At 38.2% G+C, this 16,270-nt stretch overlaps 2 protein-coding genes across 3 annotated transcripts; one reads left to right on the forward strand and one right to left on the reverse strand.

The window, feature by feature from the left end:
* Positions 1-522: 522 nt before the first annotated feature.
* On the reverse strand, positions 523-9,905 carry LOC144657808 (claudin domain-containing protein 2-like). 2 transcript variants are annotated; one of them, XM_078518174.1, is made up of 3 exons: positions 9,605-9,905; positions 3,608-3,748; positions 523-2,037 (listed from the first exon to the last, which is right to left on the reverse strand). In XM_078518174.1, exons 1-3 carry the CDS (start codon positions 9,825-9,827, stop codon positions 1,895-1,897), a joined length of 507 nt encoding a protein of 168 aa, XP_078374300.1. In that variant the 5' UTR covers positions 9,828-9,905; the 3' UTR covers positions 523-1,894. The 2 variants fall into 2 exon arrangements, with proteins under 2 accessions (XP_078374300.1, XP_078374299.1); XM_078518173.1 differs by lacking the exon at positions 9,605-9,905 and adding an exon at positions 8,967-9,532.
* Positions 9,906-11,226: 1,321 nt separating this feature from the next.
* Positions 11,227-16,058, forward strand: LOC144657821 (uncharacterized). Its single transcript, XM_078518186.1, has 3 exons — positions 11,227-11,346; positions 12,224-12,368; positions 13,986-16,058. Exons 1-3 carry the CDS (start codon positions 11,272-11,274, stop codon positions 15,221-15,223), a joined length of 1,458 nt encoding a protein of 485 aa, XP_078374312.1. The 5' UTR covers positions 11,227-11,271; the 3' UTR covers positions 15,224-16,058.
* Positions 16,059-16,270: the final 212 nt, after the last annotated feature.

Genomic DNA, 16,270 nt, shown 5'->3' on the forward strand with positions numbered 1-16,270 from the left:
TCACACATTAGCCGACACGCCACTAACCTGTTTACAATCAGGATCTCCCTCCCTCTCTCCCAACTTATGATCCCCCCTAAAAAAAGGCCTGATTGCAGGTTGACATGCCACTGAAACAACTGACACTTTTGTTGCCACTAAACACAATTTATGTCAAGTGTCTGTTTTTGCTTGTCTTATATCTGCAAGTTTTTTGAGAAGCTGAGGACCCTGTAGGCTCCCATGCAGTCGTTCTTAGGGGCGATCGTGTTTCACTCCTCCCCACGAAGTTCGCGGGGAGCAGTGAAACACGATCGCCCCTAAGAACGACTGCGTGGGAGGCTAGGGACCCTGAAACCTGGACTGTTTGATCTGGACTAACACAGTTACTGGTATCACGTAGTCACACTTAGGTGATGACAAAATCTCCAACTGTCACTCAAGTAACTTCAACAGAATATACTCAGAATTATTCCCAGGAAGTGTGGTTAAAATTCTGAATTTGAGCCCACTACTGATTAAATCTGTACACTGACAAAACACTGTTAGTAAACATTAATTTTTATTGCAAACTAGCTACAATACAATACAGCTCTGTCAATACTTTGTCAAATGCCTACAATAATTTATTACTGACAAATATCCTAAGTACAGTGACTGATTACCTTACAAAATGGTATCTCTATCAAGTAGAGAATGCAAAAACAAATGTGCAGGATCATAACTGAAAAACTTGTTTATGCATCAAGACTTGAATCTAAGTGATTATTTTACTGAAAAGGTACAGTTTTATTAACCTTGTTAATTACATACACCAAATTTACTGCACATTAATTGAAGATACTCAAGTTCAGAGCACTACAGGTCTAAATAAATACTGTGGGCTGTAATTAGTTAAAAACACTTCTTTTGCAAAAACTGGTAAAAGACACGATACATGTAGCTCCTTTATAAATAAGCACCACTGAGCAAAAGTTTGGAAGATCTTTAAACAACTGTATGTACAGCGTTTTCATTTAATCCATGACAAGTTACAACCACTGTTTGTGGAAACGGGACAACAAATGTTACAAAACAAATGAGAATCATTCTAGCGGAGTTCTACTGGGTAATTCAGATTTCAGTAACAAAATTGTTATTTCCACTGACAAAAGCAAATAAAAAGTACACCCTATAAATTGACAGATGCACAAAAAACATGTACATGTGGACAGCTTAAATACTTGAACATACAAGGAAACAAATACAACAAAAAAATGTTCTAGGAAAACTTTTTACATCCAAGACTCAGCACTTTCAGTGTTGTGTACATGTGGTTTAAATTTGTTTTTGGTTTATTTGCCCTTGTTTTAAATTATGGAACAAATGAGATAAACATGATTTAAAAAACCAAGAAAAATTTTAAACCACCAAATGCACACCAAAAAAATTCTCTACCAACAGCCAGCTAAGCAACTTTGGTTAGCTACACAGACAATGCACACAACACTGTTTTAAAGTTACTGTACAAGAAAGCTGCCTTGACAACAGCAGCAAAAACGTAATAATTATTAACAATAGAACCTTCAATGATGTAATCTTTCAAGCCCCAATGTCAACTTTCAAATTCTCCTGACTATCTGTTCCTTGTTGTACTAGTTGGGAGAATTTGGTAGATTGTACAAAATTTTCCTTAAGTGATCCTACAAGCTTGACAAGATGCAGAAAAATTAAATGCCAACTTGACCACTTGGGGCTTAAAGGATTGCATTTTTTTTGAGCCCCCTGACAAATTCTGAGACATAAGTCACACAGCAAAGTTAAATCATCTCACTGTCATCCTACAAATACAACTGATGGTACACAAGCTATTTCCAGCCAGTAGCAGTCTGTTCACGGAAACCTTTGTAGTTTGTCAGGTGGGCTCTTCATATTCTCAGCGATCTGCCATTATTAACACAAATGCTATAATGGACAAGGCTACTGTAGACCATCCTCCGCCATAAGACCAGCTGAAGAACACGTCATCTTGCCAGTTATGGAAAGTGTAGACTAGCAAAGCAATAATCACCAACAATGCTGAAAACAAAACAACAACAGCTGAAATATTCATTTCTTCCTGTAACTTTACATTCTAATTGGGTTGTTCCAGAAAAAATCCACACACCCCGACGGATGGGATTCTGGAAATTCTCGTGGGAGGAGGGGTAAAAGTCTCTGGAAATCCAGGTGGGAGGGGGGTTGAACTTCAAAAAGTCTTCTGCAGGGGTCATTTCAACCGATAATTCAAGCGCTTCGAACGTTTAGTTCCGTTACACTTCAGCGCCCTCAGATCCTGAAAAAGTAGATTATATTTTTGTTCATATATTTCCCACCTGACATAAAGGATAATCTAAGTTCCTTCAACAGGTCTTTTTATAGCAGAAAATGTTAAAACAAGATACAAAATTAAAGAGAACCCGTCACAAGATCTCACAACGTTGTTACAACGAAGATCGTGAAACGCCTGACACATTTCTACTCGCCTGACACATTTCTACTCTGCAAAAGCCTGGTAACGAATGTTGTCCACAGCGACTTTTGACACAACGCAATTAATGGACGAATCTGAAAGTCATCTTAAGCTGCTTTAAAAATAATTAGTTGAATGTACATGTTAGAAATTCATTTCGTGATTGGGAGCTGTTTCAAGTGCTTTTGTCTTGGCTACATTCTCTTCTGCATAAATTTTGCCTTCCCGATTTACTGACGAAAGCCAAAAAGACTTTTTGTAACTAAGGGCAGTATGGCGGGCATAATAACTGAGAAAACGGTTCACAACGCGAGTTTTAACTTTCCTTCCACTGCAGATTAGAACTTCTGGCTCTTGAAGGTAGGATATGTGAAGGAAGTTATCCAGTCCTAAGTTATAGAAGAATTTGGACGATAAAGAAGTTTAGACTTTTGTTATTCGAAAGATTTTGATTTAGAAGTTCTCGATCTTCAGTGGACGGGACTGACCTTATGTCTCGAAAAGCAGGCGAAGAGGAATGACTATTTGACTCTTTTATCATATTTTTTACTAATCTTGTTACTTTAGGACCATATCTAGCACAGAGTAGAATAAAGGGCAACTGATTTTAATGAGCTAAGAATGTAAACACTCGTTCACTTTTTCGTATTTTTGCTCCTTTCTTCTTTTAGTTCCATGCGATAGAATTGTTAGCTTAATAATAGCTGATGCTTTAGAAATTAAACAAGAACATCTTCTAGACATGATTGTGCATATTTTCTATTAAAATTTAATTAAAGTTAAGCATAATAATTTTTTTCTGGAAATCCAGGCGGGAGGGGGGGGGGGGTCTTTGGTCTTGGAAATCCAGACAGGAGGGGGGTCTTGTGCTTCAGGAAATCCAGGTGAGAGGGGGGGGGGTTAAAAAATGACCCCATCCGTCGGGGGTGTGTGGATTTTCTCTGGAATAACCCATTGTCACTGTGCCTGGTTAGATGGCATATCTGCTTCAAAAGATGTGTTCATTTTTGGGAGGTGCAAAATTGCAGTTATAGTGTGTGGAGATATTTTCCAATGAAAGGTGTCTGTTATCTTTTATGGAAGAAAATTATTGACAAAATATGATCTCTGAGCTAATGTAGTCCATATAAATATTACCTGCAACAACAAAGAGTCCTCCAATCCAGAATGAAGGAAATGGATATCCCTTGCGACAAGCAGCCACGATAGCAAAGATGAAAGCAATTAGGTGGGCAATGAGACCCAGGATCATGAATGCAATGGTTGCTCCATTCCAATCTGAAAATAATCAACATCTTGACAATTACCTTCTGACATTAGCAGTTTAATTTAGTTAACATCGTAAGAGACCTGCAATTAGTCCTCTTTCCAGCACATGCTACAGGGGATTATAAGAGGAACACCTAAACAAGGGAGTGACAGCTTTGCTAAACTATGTTCCAGGAGAAGAGCAAACTTCTGCTGGAAAATAGGAAAATTAAAACATTTACCAGGGAACTAGACTTTTGATATCATACAATACAGTTAACTCTCACCATAACAGACACCTTAGCGACCACAATTTGGTGCCCGCAATAGAGAAAGTCCGTAGTTGTGGGAGTTATTTTTAGTAATTCTTATTCACCGGGACTTCAACTCCTGTCTGTATTAACAGGGTGTCCGTGATAACAAGGTGTCTGCAAGGTGGGAGTTGACTGTACTAAATAGAATCAAAGTGCCCGTTGGGCTGTCTCGTGTTTCAGATCAGTAAAGTAGCACCCGTTGCTAACAATCATATAAGCTCAGAAAAAACATCTCCGGATTCTACAATATTAATTCTCAAATTTCATTCTCAAGCATTTGCAACAGCCTGTGCTATACGAGCATCGCACCATGTGCCCTTTCTACACATTCTACTCAAATAGTCAAACCAAGACTGCCCTTCCAAAAACTCAACAAAATCTTCGCAATGATTTCTAAGGTATTCAACAACTACAAAACGCACTATCTAAAACGCACTACGATTTGCTACTTTCATACTTAATTACTTACTTCCCTATTCGCCATCGGCGCTCAGGGCAGCAAATGACTTGCTACCGAGTCAAATATCTGATGACTAACACTTCGAAAAACGAAAACAGTCTCCATTTCCACCACAATCATAGACTGCAGCTAGTCGTATCTTTTGCGAACGCATGTAACGCACTCGGTCTTTGTATAACAGGCCCGTAGGGAGGGGGTGCGATGGGTGCGTTCGCACCCCCCCCCCCCCCACGAGCCTTGGAAGTCCGCTCATTGTGAAAAAAAAAATATATATATATATATATTAAAATAAATAAATAAATGAATAAATAAATAAATAAATAAATAAATAAATAAATAAAGGGAAATGGTATTTCTGTACTTCGACTATTTACATTCAATATGGTCCTTTGGGTTGAAGATCCACCATTTGAAGATTCGTGTGGTATATTTTAGACCAAATTGTGTGATTATAGGTTAAATTCAACGATACATTCTACCTAATGTCCTTCATAGTCGAACCATTCGAAGTGCCATTCCCAGGCGCTACCAAAAGAGAGGAGACTGGGTACTTGTTGGGCTCGGAAACACCCAAGGACAATACTAAAAGATCAACAAACCGACTCTGACTGATTTATGTAATAACCATTTTGACACTAAAATGAAGAGACCTATCTTTTTCCTGTTTTCCTTCTATGTGCTGCTGTCATTTTTAGCTAAATAAATTGTAAACTACGTTTTTGAGGTTCTGTTTCGAAAAATGTGATTTGAATTTAAAAATGTACTAGAATTATTGTCGTCGTTTTCTTCACTTTTACCTGCCTTTTCTCCTAACAAACTGTCTTCAAAACGCACGAAATGCCTATTTTTTCAAAATTTCCTGGGAGAGGATACCCCCAGACCCCTCCCCCCTACATTAACGCGCCTGCGGCGCTCAAGATTTCGTGCCACAGTCGCTCATACGCACCTCCCATGAAAAATCCTGGTTACGGGCCTGTATAATATCTTAGTACGACAGCGAGAGGTCTGGCGCCAATGTAAAACTGTGAGTGGGACTGGGGAGAGACGCTAAAAGTTTTTTCTCGCCTCGCAGGCTCACAACGTTCGGCGCATTGCGCCTTTCAACGACTTAAGAGAACAAACGACTGTTTTGCAGTCTACCACAATCACAAGGAACAAGACCAACTGCACGTAACCTATTTCTAAGTTGTGAAAACGAAGTACAATCATAACATTCCCTGTTATTCACCGTCATGTTTTCACCGAAATTAACAATAGGCCATACGACCAGGAATCTTTCCAATACACCACACATAAATAACATTTTATAATATACAGAAAATTTTTTATCATAACTAAATTTCCAAAACCTATATGCATTATTCCAGAATGAAGAAAATATAAAACTTCTATATTTTCCCCCTTCCCATCACCCACCACTCGCGCTTCGCGCTCGCTCAAAATCCCTGCCTCTTTCCAAAACTCTCCAAAATCCGCGCGGCCTTGGAAAAGCCTGTGAAGGAGGCAGACGCATTCTGATTAGGTTAGAATGGGTCATCTTTCATCAGCCCCTTGAAATTGCCTGGATGGGGGAAGGGATATGGGACGGAGATAATGTAATCTCTGGTTTTTCTTTCTACGTCATCTGCCACTTGACATTAATTGCTCAGATAAGGCAGGAATGATGGCGAAGAGGGATTTTAACTACATACGTAATACGCATTTTGCATGGGTCTAACTCGATAATGAATCCTCACTTAGACAACAAAACAAAATAGAACCGGGCAATAAGAAATGACTAGTACAAGATATAAACGAAAGAGACAAGTTATATTTTACGAGTTTTTAGTATTAGAAAGAAAACAGACATTTGCTTAGATGATATCGGGAACAGGAATTTTGTTTACCTTAGCGTAATACGCATTTTTTCATTTTGTATGAACCATTTAACTCAACAAGAAATCCTCTCTTAGACCACAGAGCAAACTAGAACCAGACAATTAGAAAGGGCTTGTACAAGATATAAGTTAAAGAGACAAGTTATATTTTATGCGGTTTAGTGTAAGAAAGGAAACAGACATCAAAGCGGTGTAAATAAGCAAGCAGCCTTTGACCTTACTGGCGGCAAAGTATCGTATTCGTATATCGGTTGTCACGCAAAAAAGGAAATAACGCTACTAGGCACGTCTATAAAGCCACAGGGCTTCTTGTTTGTGTCTTTCTTTAATACTGCGACGAGTTGACCTTTAGCATGTGTCTTAGTGAATGGGGGAATTCAGGGAATTTTGAACTGTTTTCCAAAATGGTTTAGTGTAATACTCGAATTGAACACACGCAAGGAAAAAAATGTCCAAGGGATCTACAAGTTGTTTTTTAACTAGTTTAATCAGCGCAAATTTCAACTTGCACCAGCTAGTAAAGGCACACATCTGGTTCGACTATTACGGTCTATTACATCTTTGAAATCCGAATCTAAAAGATTGGAACGACAAAAAAAGTTTTTTTTTTTCTGACATATTGTCGACATACCTACAGTTCTGTATTATTCTGTAAGGAGCAATCCTGTTTAAGAACAAAGCCGAAGATGAGATACCACATCAATATTTCTGTTTGCGTGATAACTTCACTTAATATTCTCCTTTTGACACATTATTTGACATATCTGAAAACTGCTCTGACGTCAACAACCCTTTACCCTAACACGCGCCAAAATGGTTTTCTTGTAACGCAAACAGAAATTTGACAACAGCTTTATCTTCTAATTCATACTTTAACAATACCCACCGCAAATATAATATCAAAACACAAACCTACCGTAAAGATAAATTCATTTTCCATGTAAAAAACTACCTATTTAAGCAACATATGTGAGATAAAATCTCCTTATCAGATTTGGCGGTATTACTAAAGATAGTACTTCATGTAATATATTACATTATACACATACCTCATAATGCAAACATTTACACTATATGTCTCACACGCGTAAATAAGCACTTTAAAACTCGACAAGAGAAAACGCGCAATACGAAGAACAGCATCCCGGTGCATCTTATCAGCAAAATGTATCTATGTAAATATGGCTATTTCTTACCTTGTTTCCTTGCTACTTTATCACTTCGTTACCTTACGAGAGGTCTTACACAAAGCACTATTGTGAGCTACCAAGTCTACTCGGATAATCTCGTGTTACGTCACGGTCACGTCGTTCACGACGTGACCGCGACGTAACACGAGACAAAAAGTACTCATTTGAGATTTCAAAGATAAAACCAGAATAATGCTCCGGATTTTCAGGATGGTCTTCACCCTAACCCTGACACCCCCAACTAAATTTAAAAATAATATGCAATTAGCCCTGTTAATACTATCTTGAATAAACCCAAACCCAACAGACCGAGAATATTCTCTCACATAATTTAACATGATACAGTTCAAGCAAATGTCCCTGACTGATGGTAATCATTGTTCTTTGTTATTGTTGTATTGTTTCTGTCTCCAAGCATTGTGCATATTTTACATGATGACGTTGATACACAAATTTCATCACAAGCTGTGATTTTCCTTGAAAGAAACATTGCATTTCTAAGGCAAAATCAATGGAATTCTGTGTGAAATGTACTGGTATAAAATAATTCCATGTGCTTTTAAAAACCTGTTTCTACATGCAGCTTACGAATTCAAATATTCCAAAAAATAAAACTATACCAGACTTCTAGACTAACCACTTTAAAAAAAAAACAAGTAGAAAAGCAAATATATATGCACGTAATTTGACAGTTTGGGAAGTTATTATTTTTCTATTTCAGAAGCCTCAAAATCACACCAGGGGGTTGAACAGAACAGCTGCAAATTTTCAAGTAAAAAAATAATTTGGAATCGCTACTGGATAAAATATAAGTATCCATTAACTTATTAAAGCTCTGATAAAGTGTAAAGTTAAAATCAAATATATGATTTTTATTATTTATAATCACTGTTAATATTTAGTGGAACATTCTAGAACGTATGAGTAATTCTCTTGGTGTGTGAAGCAAATGTTGTGTTTGGTTATCAAAAGTCTCTGCAACCATTAAATCTAAAGGTTTTCAAATTAAGCTCTCAAGTTTCTAATTAAAAGTAGTTACATTATATGTCTTTTAAAGTATCTACACTGGGAAAGGAAAACTATAAAATTCCATCGATCAAAACTGTTCAAAATTATTAGAATTCTTTTTAATGACAAATTAATAAGAAAGATGTTTAAATTATTTAACGATATTCACATCAGGCTATGATGCTTCTTGGAACCATCAAAACCTTAAGTTAAAATGAGAGTGAACAGAACGTTGAAGATAGTTCAGTAAAGTTTCAATTAAGGTATTCACTCATCGGAAAGTTTAGAAACAAACTTTTACCCAACAACAGCATCACTTGGCATCATCACGAAATATCATCTACTAAATTAAACCGTCATGTGAGATTTTTCTTAATTACATTATGATAAAAAATATACCTGGTCTTCCTAAACTATGTAAGTCAGTGCATCTGTCAGCAGCTAGAACTGTGTCATTGATGGAAGTTTCAGAGCAAGTTTGAAACAGCCCTTCGTGATGATATTGTACACCTTGGATTTCTTTATCTTCTTTCCACCAAACTCGCCAAAAGTCAGTGGAAAGTGCCAAAATTCCCAGTAGAATTGCCGCTAAACAGCTTACAAAGCTTGTTATTACTTTGATCATCGTGTTTTAGCTGCTTTCGTGTTCTCAAAGTTTCGCTTTACTGCTGCGTCGCTGGGTGTGTCGATTAATTTGTAAGGAATTTGCTGCCAACTGCTTCATTGAAATGCATGCCTTCCATTTATGCTCGCTTCACTTCACTCATAACAATGTTTTACGTATGATTTTAAAACTTACAGCGCAATGCTTCATTAGCTACAGTGACCACGAAATCCTTACAGATAATTTAACAGAATTCGAGTGAAATAAAACGTCAGATATGATCGCTTTTTACTTTTCTACTGTGTCAATGTGATGCAGAAAAGTAACGTTGCTCTAAATAAACGGCGCACTGACATCTCCGCAGTAGGCCAAGGAATATCACGCCTATTTTACAAAAATATCTTGTCCAAACGATACAAAATAAACTACTTGCCTACTCCTACGTCCAGATAGTCGCCATCACAGTCTTCTTTTATCAGCTCGTCTGTAATGTTGTCTCTGGCTTCGTAGCAGTGATAGAACAGTCCCCGGTAGTGTGTGACATTTTGATTGTCAGAAATTATAACCCATTGCAGCCAGTACGTCGTGGCCAGGCTCAAAATGATCATCAGCATTGCTGCAAAAGAGCAGACAATGGCTGTGATAACTTTGATCATGATTTAGCCTTGTTTTGGAAGACAGACCGGTGAAATATTCTCAACTTCGCCGTTCGAGAATTCTGTCTCGAAAGCCGCGTAAACTGACGCCCTCAAGGGCTTGTGGGTATGAAAATTGTTTTCCTGAACTGCGCGCGGGTCACGCGCGGGATCACACGAGTAATGTACATTTTGACCCTCGCGAAATATTCGGCCGGGGGGGAGAGAGGATGGGGGTGGGAGGTAGACTCATGCATACCAGGGCAGTCAGGGCATGCATACAGTATCTTCGGTTTTGCTACCAGAGAAAATAATTATGATTAATATGGAAATGACAAAAAAGAAACATTTCTCTTTCATTTCTCTTTCATTTTTCACTCTCATCTTTTACTTTAGGTACTTCGTTTATAAAGAACCCGATCTATGCTTTATATCTTCCTTTGTACACTTTTTTCTTCCATAAGATTTAAGATTTGCTGTTTTCTTTTCCTCGATCCAGCAAACTACATGTACAGTGGAATCCCGATATAACGATATGCCAAGGGGGCAGTAAAATTATATCGTTATATCGAGGAATCGTTATACAGTGGAACCCCGATATAACGATCTTCGATATAACGATATTCCCGATATAACGATGAATATGTTATGTCCCGGCAATAGTAAAATGTATGGGACGGAACCCCGATATAACGATTCCTCGATATAACGATATAATTTTACTGCCCCCTTCCAGGTTGGCATATCGTTATATCTGGGTTCCACTGTATCGGGGTTCTGTCCCATACATTTTACTATTGCCGGGACATAACATATTCATCGTTATATCGGGAACATCGTGTGTACTGCCAAAATTTGTCCAGTTTTCAGGCGTTTCCACTCATTTCCGGACCAGACACGTGGGACGTGCACAAAACGTGACGTATAAAAATCGGTGACATCATTTGTTGAATAGTTCAAATTGAAAAAGTTATTTGCATCAATCGAGCTTGAGAAAAGTTTTGGTAAGTTATGACTGAATAACACTACACTTATTTTTAATTTTTTTTCGTCACAGCACCCCTTTGAGTAGTGATAACAAAATAACGCAGGGTTTCTCGTCATTCTGGAGTTTGTCAAATTAGCAAACTGATGACAAACCAGACAAACATAAGCATTTTATTTTTCTCCTGACCTATAGCTGGGTTTAATTTTGCGCTTTATTATTTTTTAAATGAGACTTCTGAAGCTTGCTGAATACTGATCATGCATGCAGAAGATTCCTTTCCTGTTTAATACGTGCACATTCGTTGAACTGTCATTGTCATTTGATGATCAGTAGCTGTAATTGTCTGCAAAACTGACAAAAGCACGAATTTGATTGGTCAGTTTTCGTTATGTAATGAATATTGTCACATAAAGCCAGTTGACCTCCACCAAATCTGTCTTTTGATTTGGTGCGTTGCATAAATTGTTGGGATAGACCATGAGCAACAAATCCAATTCTGTATATTCGTCTTCTTCAGCGGAATGGAATGGAAAATCGAACACCGATAAAAAGGTCAGGAAAGTTTGTAGTTCATAGTAAATATGACAATGACTTGAACATAAATTCGCCGAAGTTAAACGTGTCGAAGTACGTGACTTTCGATATAAGGAGTTTTCACTGAGTTTTGCGCTGCACCAAGTTTTTTTTAACACCACTGGCCATCTCACTTCGTCGGTCTATTTCGTGGGTGCTGGCAATTTTAAAGCTCTTTGCACCAGATGTTGCCTAAAAATATTGTTGCGAAACAACTTGCACGAAATACACAATCAAAAATTTTGGCGCAACATGTAGCCATGACTACGTTTCGCAACAATTCATTTCTATGGAACATTTACAATACGCGATGTAAAGTACAACAATTTGTCTTGAATGTGTACAACGTTTATGTATATTATTGTGCTTTTTGTGACGAATTTATGCAAAATGGCCACTAATCGTTTTAACCGCGAACAACTCCATGCACGGTGGCAATTTTCTAGCGTGAATTTTGACCGGATCCTCTCGAGCTGGTCAAAATCTATTCATATATTTACTGGGGATAGAAAGCTTCAGAAGAAGTCAATTAACACTTGAATATGAATGTGGCAATTTTTTTATAAATCTCGAAAAATAAAAGACTCTTATAGAGGAGTCAAAAGTTGCTGACATGCCCAGCCACGTCTTTAAAATTAATAAAGCTGCTTTAAAATTGCTGACACTTGTCCAATGTCCAACAAGTGTTTATATGTAGATCAGAACATTGAAGAAAACATGCCTCTGGGGCTCATATACGACCTCTCTTGGAATGGAGGAAATTTATATTTTAATATCAGCTTGAGATGTATTTTGCAGTTTTACTGATAAATTTTTATGTAACTTGTATTTTTTGTTTGCTGTTATGTACATGTAGATGGCCTATTTTGGAACATGTGCCTTGAGTGTTCAGGAAAGCAGCGACTCTGTCAAGGTTCCCATTTTGAAAGCAACTGAACTTGGTGAAAGATGGCCAGTTCTTCTGTGGTTCTACGTGAAGACATTAGGACTTTATCATTCTGGTAATGACATAACAATAGTACACACCCCTTTTATTTTTGTACATCTGGACAGTCTCCAGGTGTAGTGTTATTGACAAAACACAATCTGTCACTGTGCCTTCATTGCATAAATTACACAGAAGTAACCCCCTTCTGTTCTAATCCTATGGATCAAAGCTAGTGCTCAGGTACATACATTTATTCTCCTGGATGCAGAGAGGACCTGTACGAAGAAAGACACAAAAACCAATGACACTTCCAGTACTTGGACTTCTCAATGTCACAAATCCCATACATTATAAACCATTAGGTTACTGTCAAATTATTATTTATTTTTAATTTAACAAATATTAAGTTATTGCATATAATAATAAACTAAATCAAATAAGAGTAAAAAAATCACCTAATATAAGAAGAAACGTCAACCACGATCATAGTAATTTAATAGGGAAAGGTAAAGTCTGTGTCTGAGCCAAGTGGCCCATACAGCCGGAGCTTATCCCGGTTTCCGTAGCGTTAAGCGTCTAGGAATATTGCTACTCCCCCCTGGATGGATGGGATGCTAGTCCATCGCAGGGTTACCCCCCCCCCCCCAGCAGTAAATTTGCCGGTACCCATTCATACACTGTACACCTGGGTGGAGAGAGGCACTGTGAGAGTTAAGTATCTTGCCAAAGAACACAACGTGGCACCCCGGCCAGGCCTCGAACCCAGGCCGTTCGACTTGGAGTCGAGCATGCTAACCATTAGGCCACCAGCCCAGGCGCGTAGCTGAAGTTTTTGGAAGGGTGTTCGTATTGACAGGAATATTTATTAATGGGGGTTATTTAATACGAGCGCCGAAGGCACGAGCTTCTAGGGGGGTCTGGGGGCATGTCCCCCCAGAATATATTGAAATCTAGAGGCCCGGAAATGCTATTTTCAGCATTGTGCACGTCAATATTTTAAACTCGATGAACTGTAAAATAGCAGGTAATTTTATTTTATTAATTTTATTCTTAACAACAATATTTCCGGCGTTTTGTTAACTTGACACATTCATACATACATACATACCGGCTTAGTACACTAAACGTTTTAAAAAAACTTGACGTGTGGTGCAAAGGCATCTCAGGGTAAAAGGTTAAGCCCCCACCCCCCGACTCCACCGTCAATGTACTAAAAGCGGCGTCAAAGCGTCGATATGTACTAAATACACGTATCACCTGGGTCCCCCGAAATTGTAATCCCCGCATTTCGTCTATTAATACTCCATTAATTTTATCAAATCCCGAACGCCTGCTAAGGAAATATCTTTTCAACAATGGGATTATTTTGACTACATATAATACTAGGTCACTAGGATCCATTCTCCTAAAAATTTAATACTTTCTCGATACTTTTAGCGTTTTCTTGCAGAGTAATTTAAAAGCTGCAACACTCAAAGTTTGTTTTCCATTCCCCCACTATTTGCTAAAAGCTGAAAATCAACAGTTTGTGTTTTCAGTCCTCCATTATTGACCTCCAAAGGGGGTTCGTTCGAACCCCTCGAACCCCCCCCCCTCCTACGCGCCTGCAGCCTCCCATAGTACTTTAATAATGTTGACATAAATTGTCAGAATCATAAATATTCAAACAACTCTTTTCTTCTGGTTTCAGGTCGTCTTGTTCGCTTCAAACTATGTGGCAGATGTGGCCGTTCAAAGGACCGCAATGCATTGCACTACACTGAGAATCAATGCAAAGTGTGTGAGAGCCTGACATGGGATCACAGGGGTGTGCCGACTATAGTCACTGATAGTGACATTGGTTCATCATTTTTCAATCACTGTGGAAGTGGCTTCTTGTCACTAATGTGGCTTTTTCTTATCACTGGTGTCACATTAGCCAACATTATACTGTTGATAACTCGCTACCACAATGCAGACTACGACATAGTCCATGTGCTTGCCTGGATTGGCATGAAACTCCTGCTGTATATTGGTCCATTTGCGTGCCTCATTTCTGTCATTCACACTACATGGCCAACAGTGTTCATGGGAAGCTGGTCAAATGCCTTGGCGGTGGAATTTCTTGTCCACCGGATGCGATTTGTCAACATGAAAGAGAAGCAGTTTGCTGGTTTTGCCCTCTTCCTGGGAAGCGTTGCTGTTATGTGTACCCAGTGTGTTAAGTTAGCGGCACCATATTTTGACCCAGTGCTTGTCTCGCCCCTGGCTGCCAACACCACAATTTCTGGACTGACCACTATAGTTCCTCTTCATTTCTTTGTCGTTGTAGAGGGCTACATCAACTTTGGTGGATTCTGTTACGTAGTGTACCTTTTACGATGTAGCTATGAATCAGAGATACGTTTGGTCACAAAGTTTCTACGCAAGAACATTGAAGACATTGACTTATGCAGAGCTCGTTTGGCAGAAGCATTTGATGCCTTTCATATATTTCGTGAATTTTCCTCAGGTTGGATTGCCTTGAACCTTATTTTATGCACAGTTTGCCTTCTCCTTGAGTTACACATATGGATTGTGAAAACTGCACCACTGGCCTTTTTTCAGTATGAGCACTCATTCCTGTTAGTCTTCTTTCTAGTGCTACCAATCCTCTCTCTGGGCAATGTTGATGTGGATTATCTGTGGAATCGTTTGGTTCGTCAAGTCAGTCGTCTACGATGCTCAGAGCAAGAAGACTCCTGGAATAAACTGATGCAGTTTCTTCAGGAGCAGCGTGCTGGCACCCGTCCATGGCAAGCAGTCCTTGCATTCTTTTTGTCCACAATTGCCATTTTCTCAGCAATCCAGTTCAGACTGTGGTCCAATAATCAGCGGGTTGTTAATGTATATACCATGGCAAATGGTACTCTAGCACTGATGCAACAAGTGAAATACAATGGGTCATAATGCAACCATTACTGAGGATAACTTTGCATCTATCAAGCTTGGCATCATCAAGCCTGATGAATAACATTGTGAAAATGACTGTGGGATTTATTCAAGGTGCTCTGATCAGTGATGGAATATTTGTTGTATAAAACTGGATTGTTTGATTTGGTTTAATGAAACTGAGAAATAAGGCATATAAAGAAAGAGCTGCCTGGCTCAAAAATCATCTGCAGCAATGTCTTCTTGCTGTTTGTCCCACTGTGAGCTAAAATGTCATTATCTCTTCATCACAAGAGAAAGTTGCAGCAAGTCAATTTATCTTTTAGGACTGATTGCTTGAAAATTTAGAGGGTGAAACTGTATTTTTGTAAATCAAATAATACGATAATGTGAACTGTGTTTTCCCAGATGGTTGTTCAAGGATGTATTGGTCACAAGCTGTCTTTTGTAACCTGGCTTCATTAAAGGAAAAAAAAACAGGGAATGGACAAAATGAAAGCTTCAAATCTTCACTTTGCACTTTGTTTATTACTCTTCTTGTAGAAGAGTGTGTAATCATTTCATTTATAAATTTACAATATTTTAATTATAATATTACCTAATTAAATATGTATAAATTAAATATTTATAAATTATTTGCACTTCTATAATAATCTTTGGCCAAGTCTTGCAAATCCTAACCTGTCATCTTAAAGCTGTTCTAAAATTATTGAGAAGCAACATATAATTAACTGACAGTAGCTAAGTAATGCTAACTTATGTGGATGCAATAAACGCACAAGTATGCCAGGGTTTAAGTGACAACTAGAGTCAACTATGTAGTGTATGTATTAAAATGAAATTTGAATACACAGTTCTGCTGCCAAAAACATTGCCTTACGAAAGCTTTGACATCAGTTTTTGCACAGGGATTCATTAAAAATATCAAAAAAACGTAAATATAAATAATAAGAAATGCGAAAATTAAGCTTTTTTAAAATAACTACCGGTACAGTTAATATAAAACTTTTATGCATTGCTGGGCTGCAAATATTTTTTTTCCCTTGAAAGGACTTGTGTCCGACT

Source organism: Oculina patagonica, chromosome 6 (genome assembly GCF_052425735.1).
Source record: "Oculina patagonica isolate OP01 chromosome 6, crgOcupat, whole genome shotgun sequence".
NCBI classification, from domain to species: Eukaryota; Metazoa; Cnidaria; class Anthozoa; order Scleractinia; family Oculinidae; genus Oculina; species Oculina patagonica.

Bases quoted from the DNA above. Each gene is read 5' to 3' on its own strand.
- LOC144657821 (XM_078518186.1), top strand. From the start codon at position 11,272: ATGAGCAACAAATCCAATTCTGTATATTCGTCTTCTTCAGCGGAATGG. The intron at 11,347-12,223 runs GTCAGGAAAGTT...ATGTACATGTAG, and splicing joins AATCGAACACCGATAAAAAG to ATGGCCTATTTTGGAACATG. The intron at 12,369-13,985 runs GTAATGACATAA...TTCTGGTTTCAG, and splicing joins ATTAGGACTTTATCATTCTG to GTCGTCTTGTTCGCTTCAAA.
- LOC144657808 (XM_078518173.1), bottom strand. From the start codon at position 9,192: ATGATCAAAGTAATAACAAGCTTTGTAAGCTGTTTAGCGGCAATTCTA. The intron at 3,749-8,966 runs GTATATTTTTTA...GATTATTTTCAG, and splicing joins ACATAGTTTAGGAAGACCAG to ATTGGAATGGAGCAACCATT. The intron at 2,038-3,607 runs GTAATATTTATA...TTTTGTTTTCAG, and splicing joins AGGACTCTTTGTTGTTGCAG to CATTGTTGGTGATTATTGCT.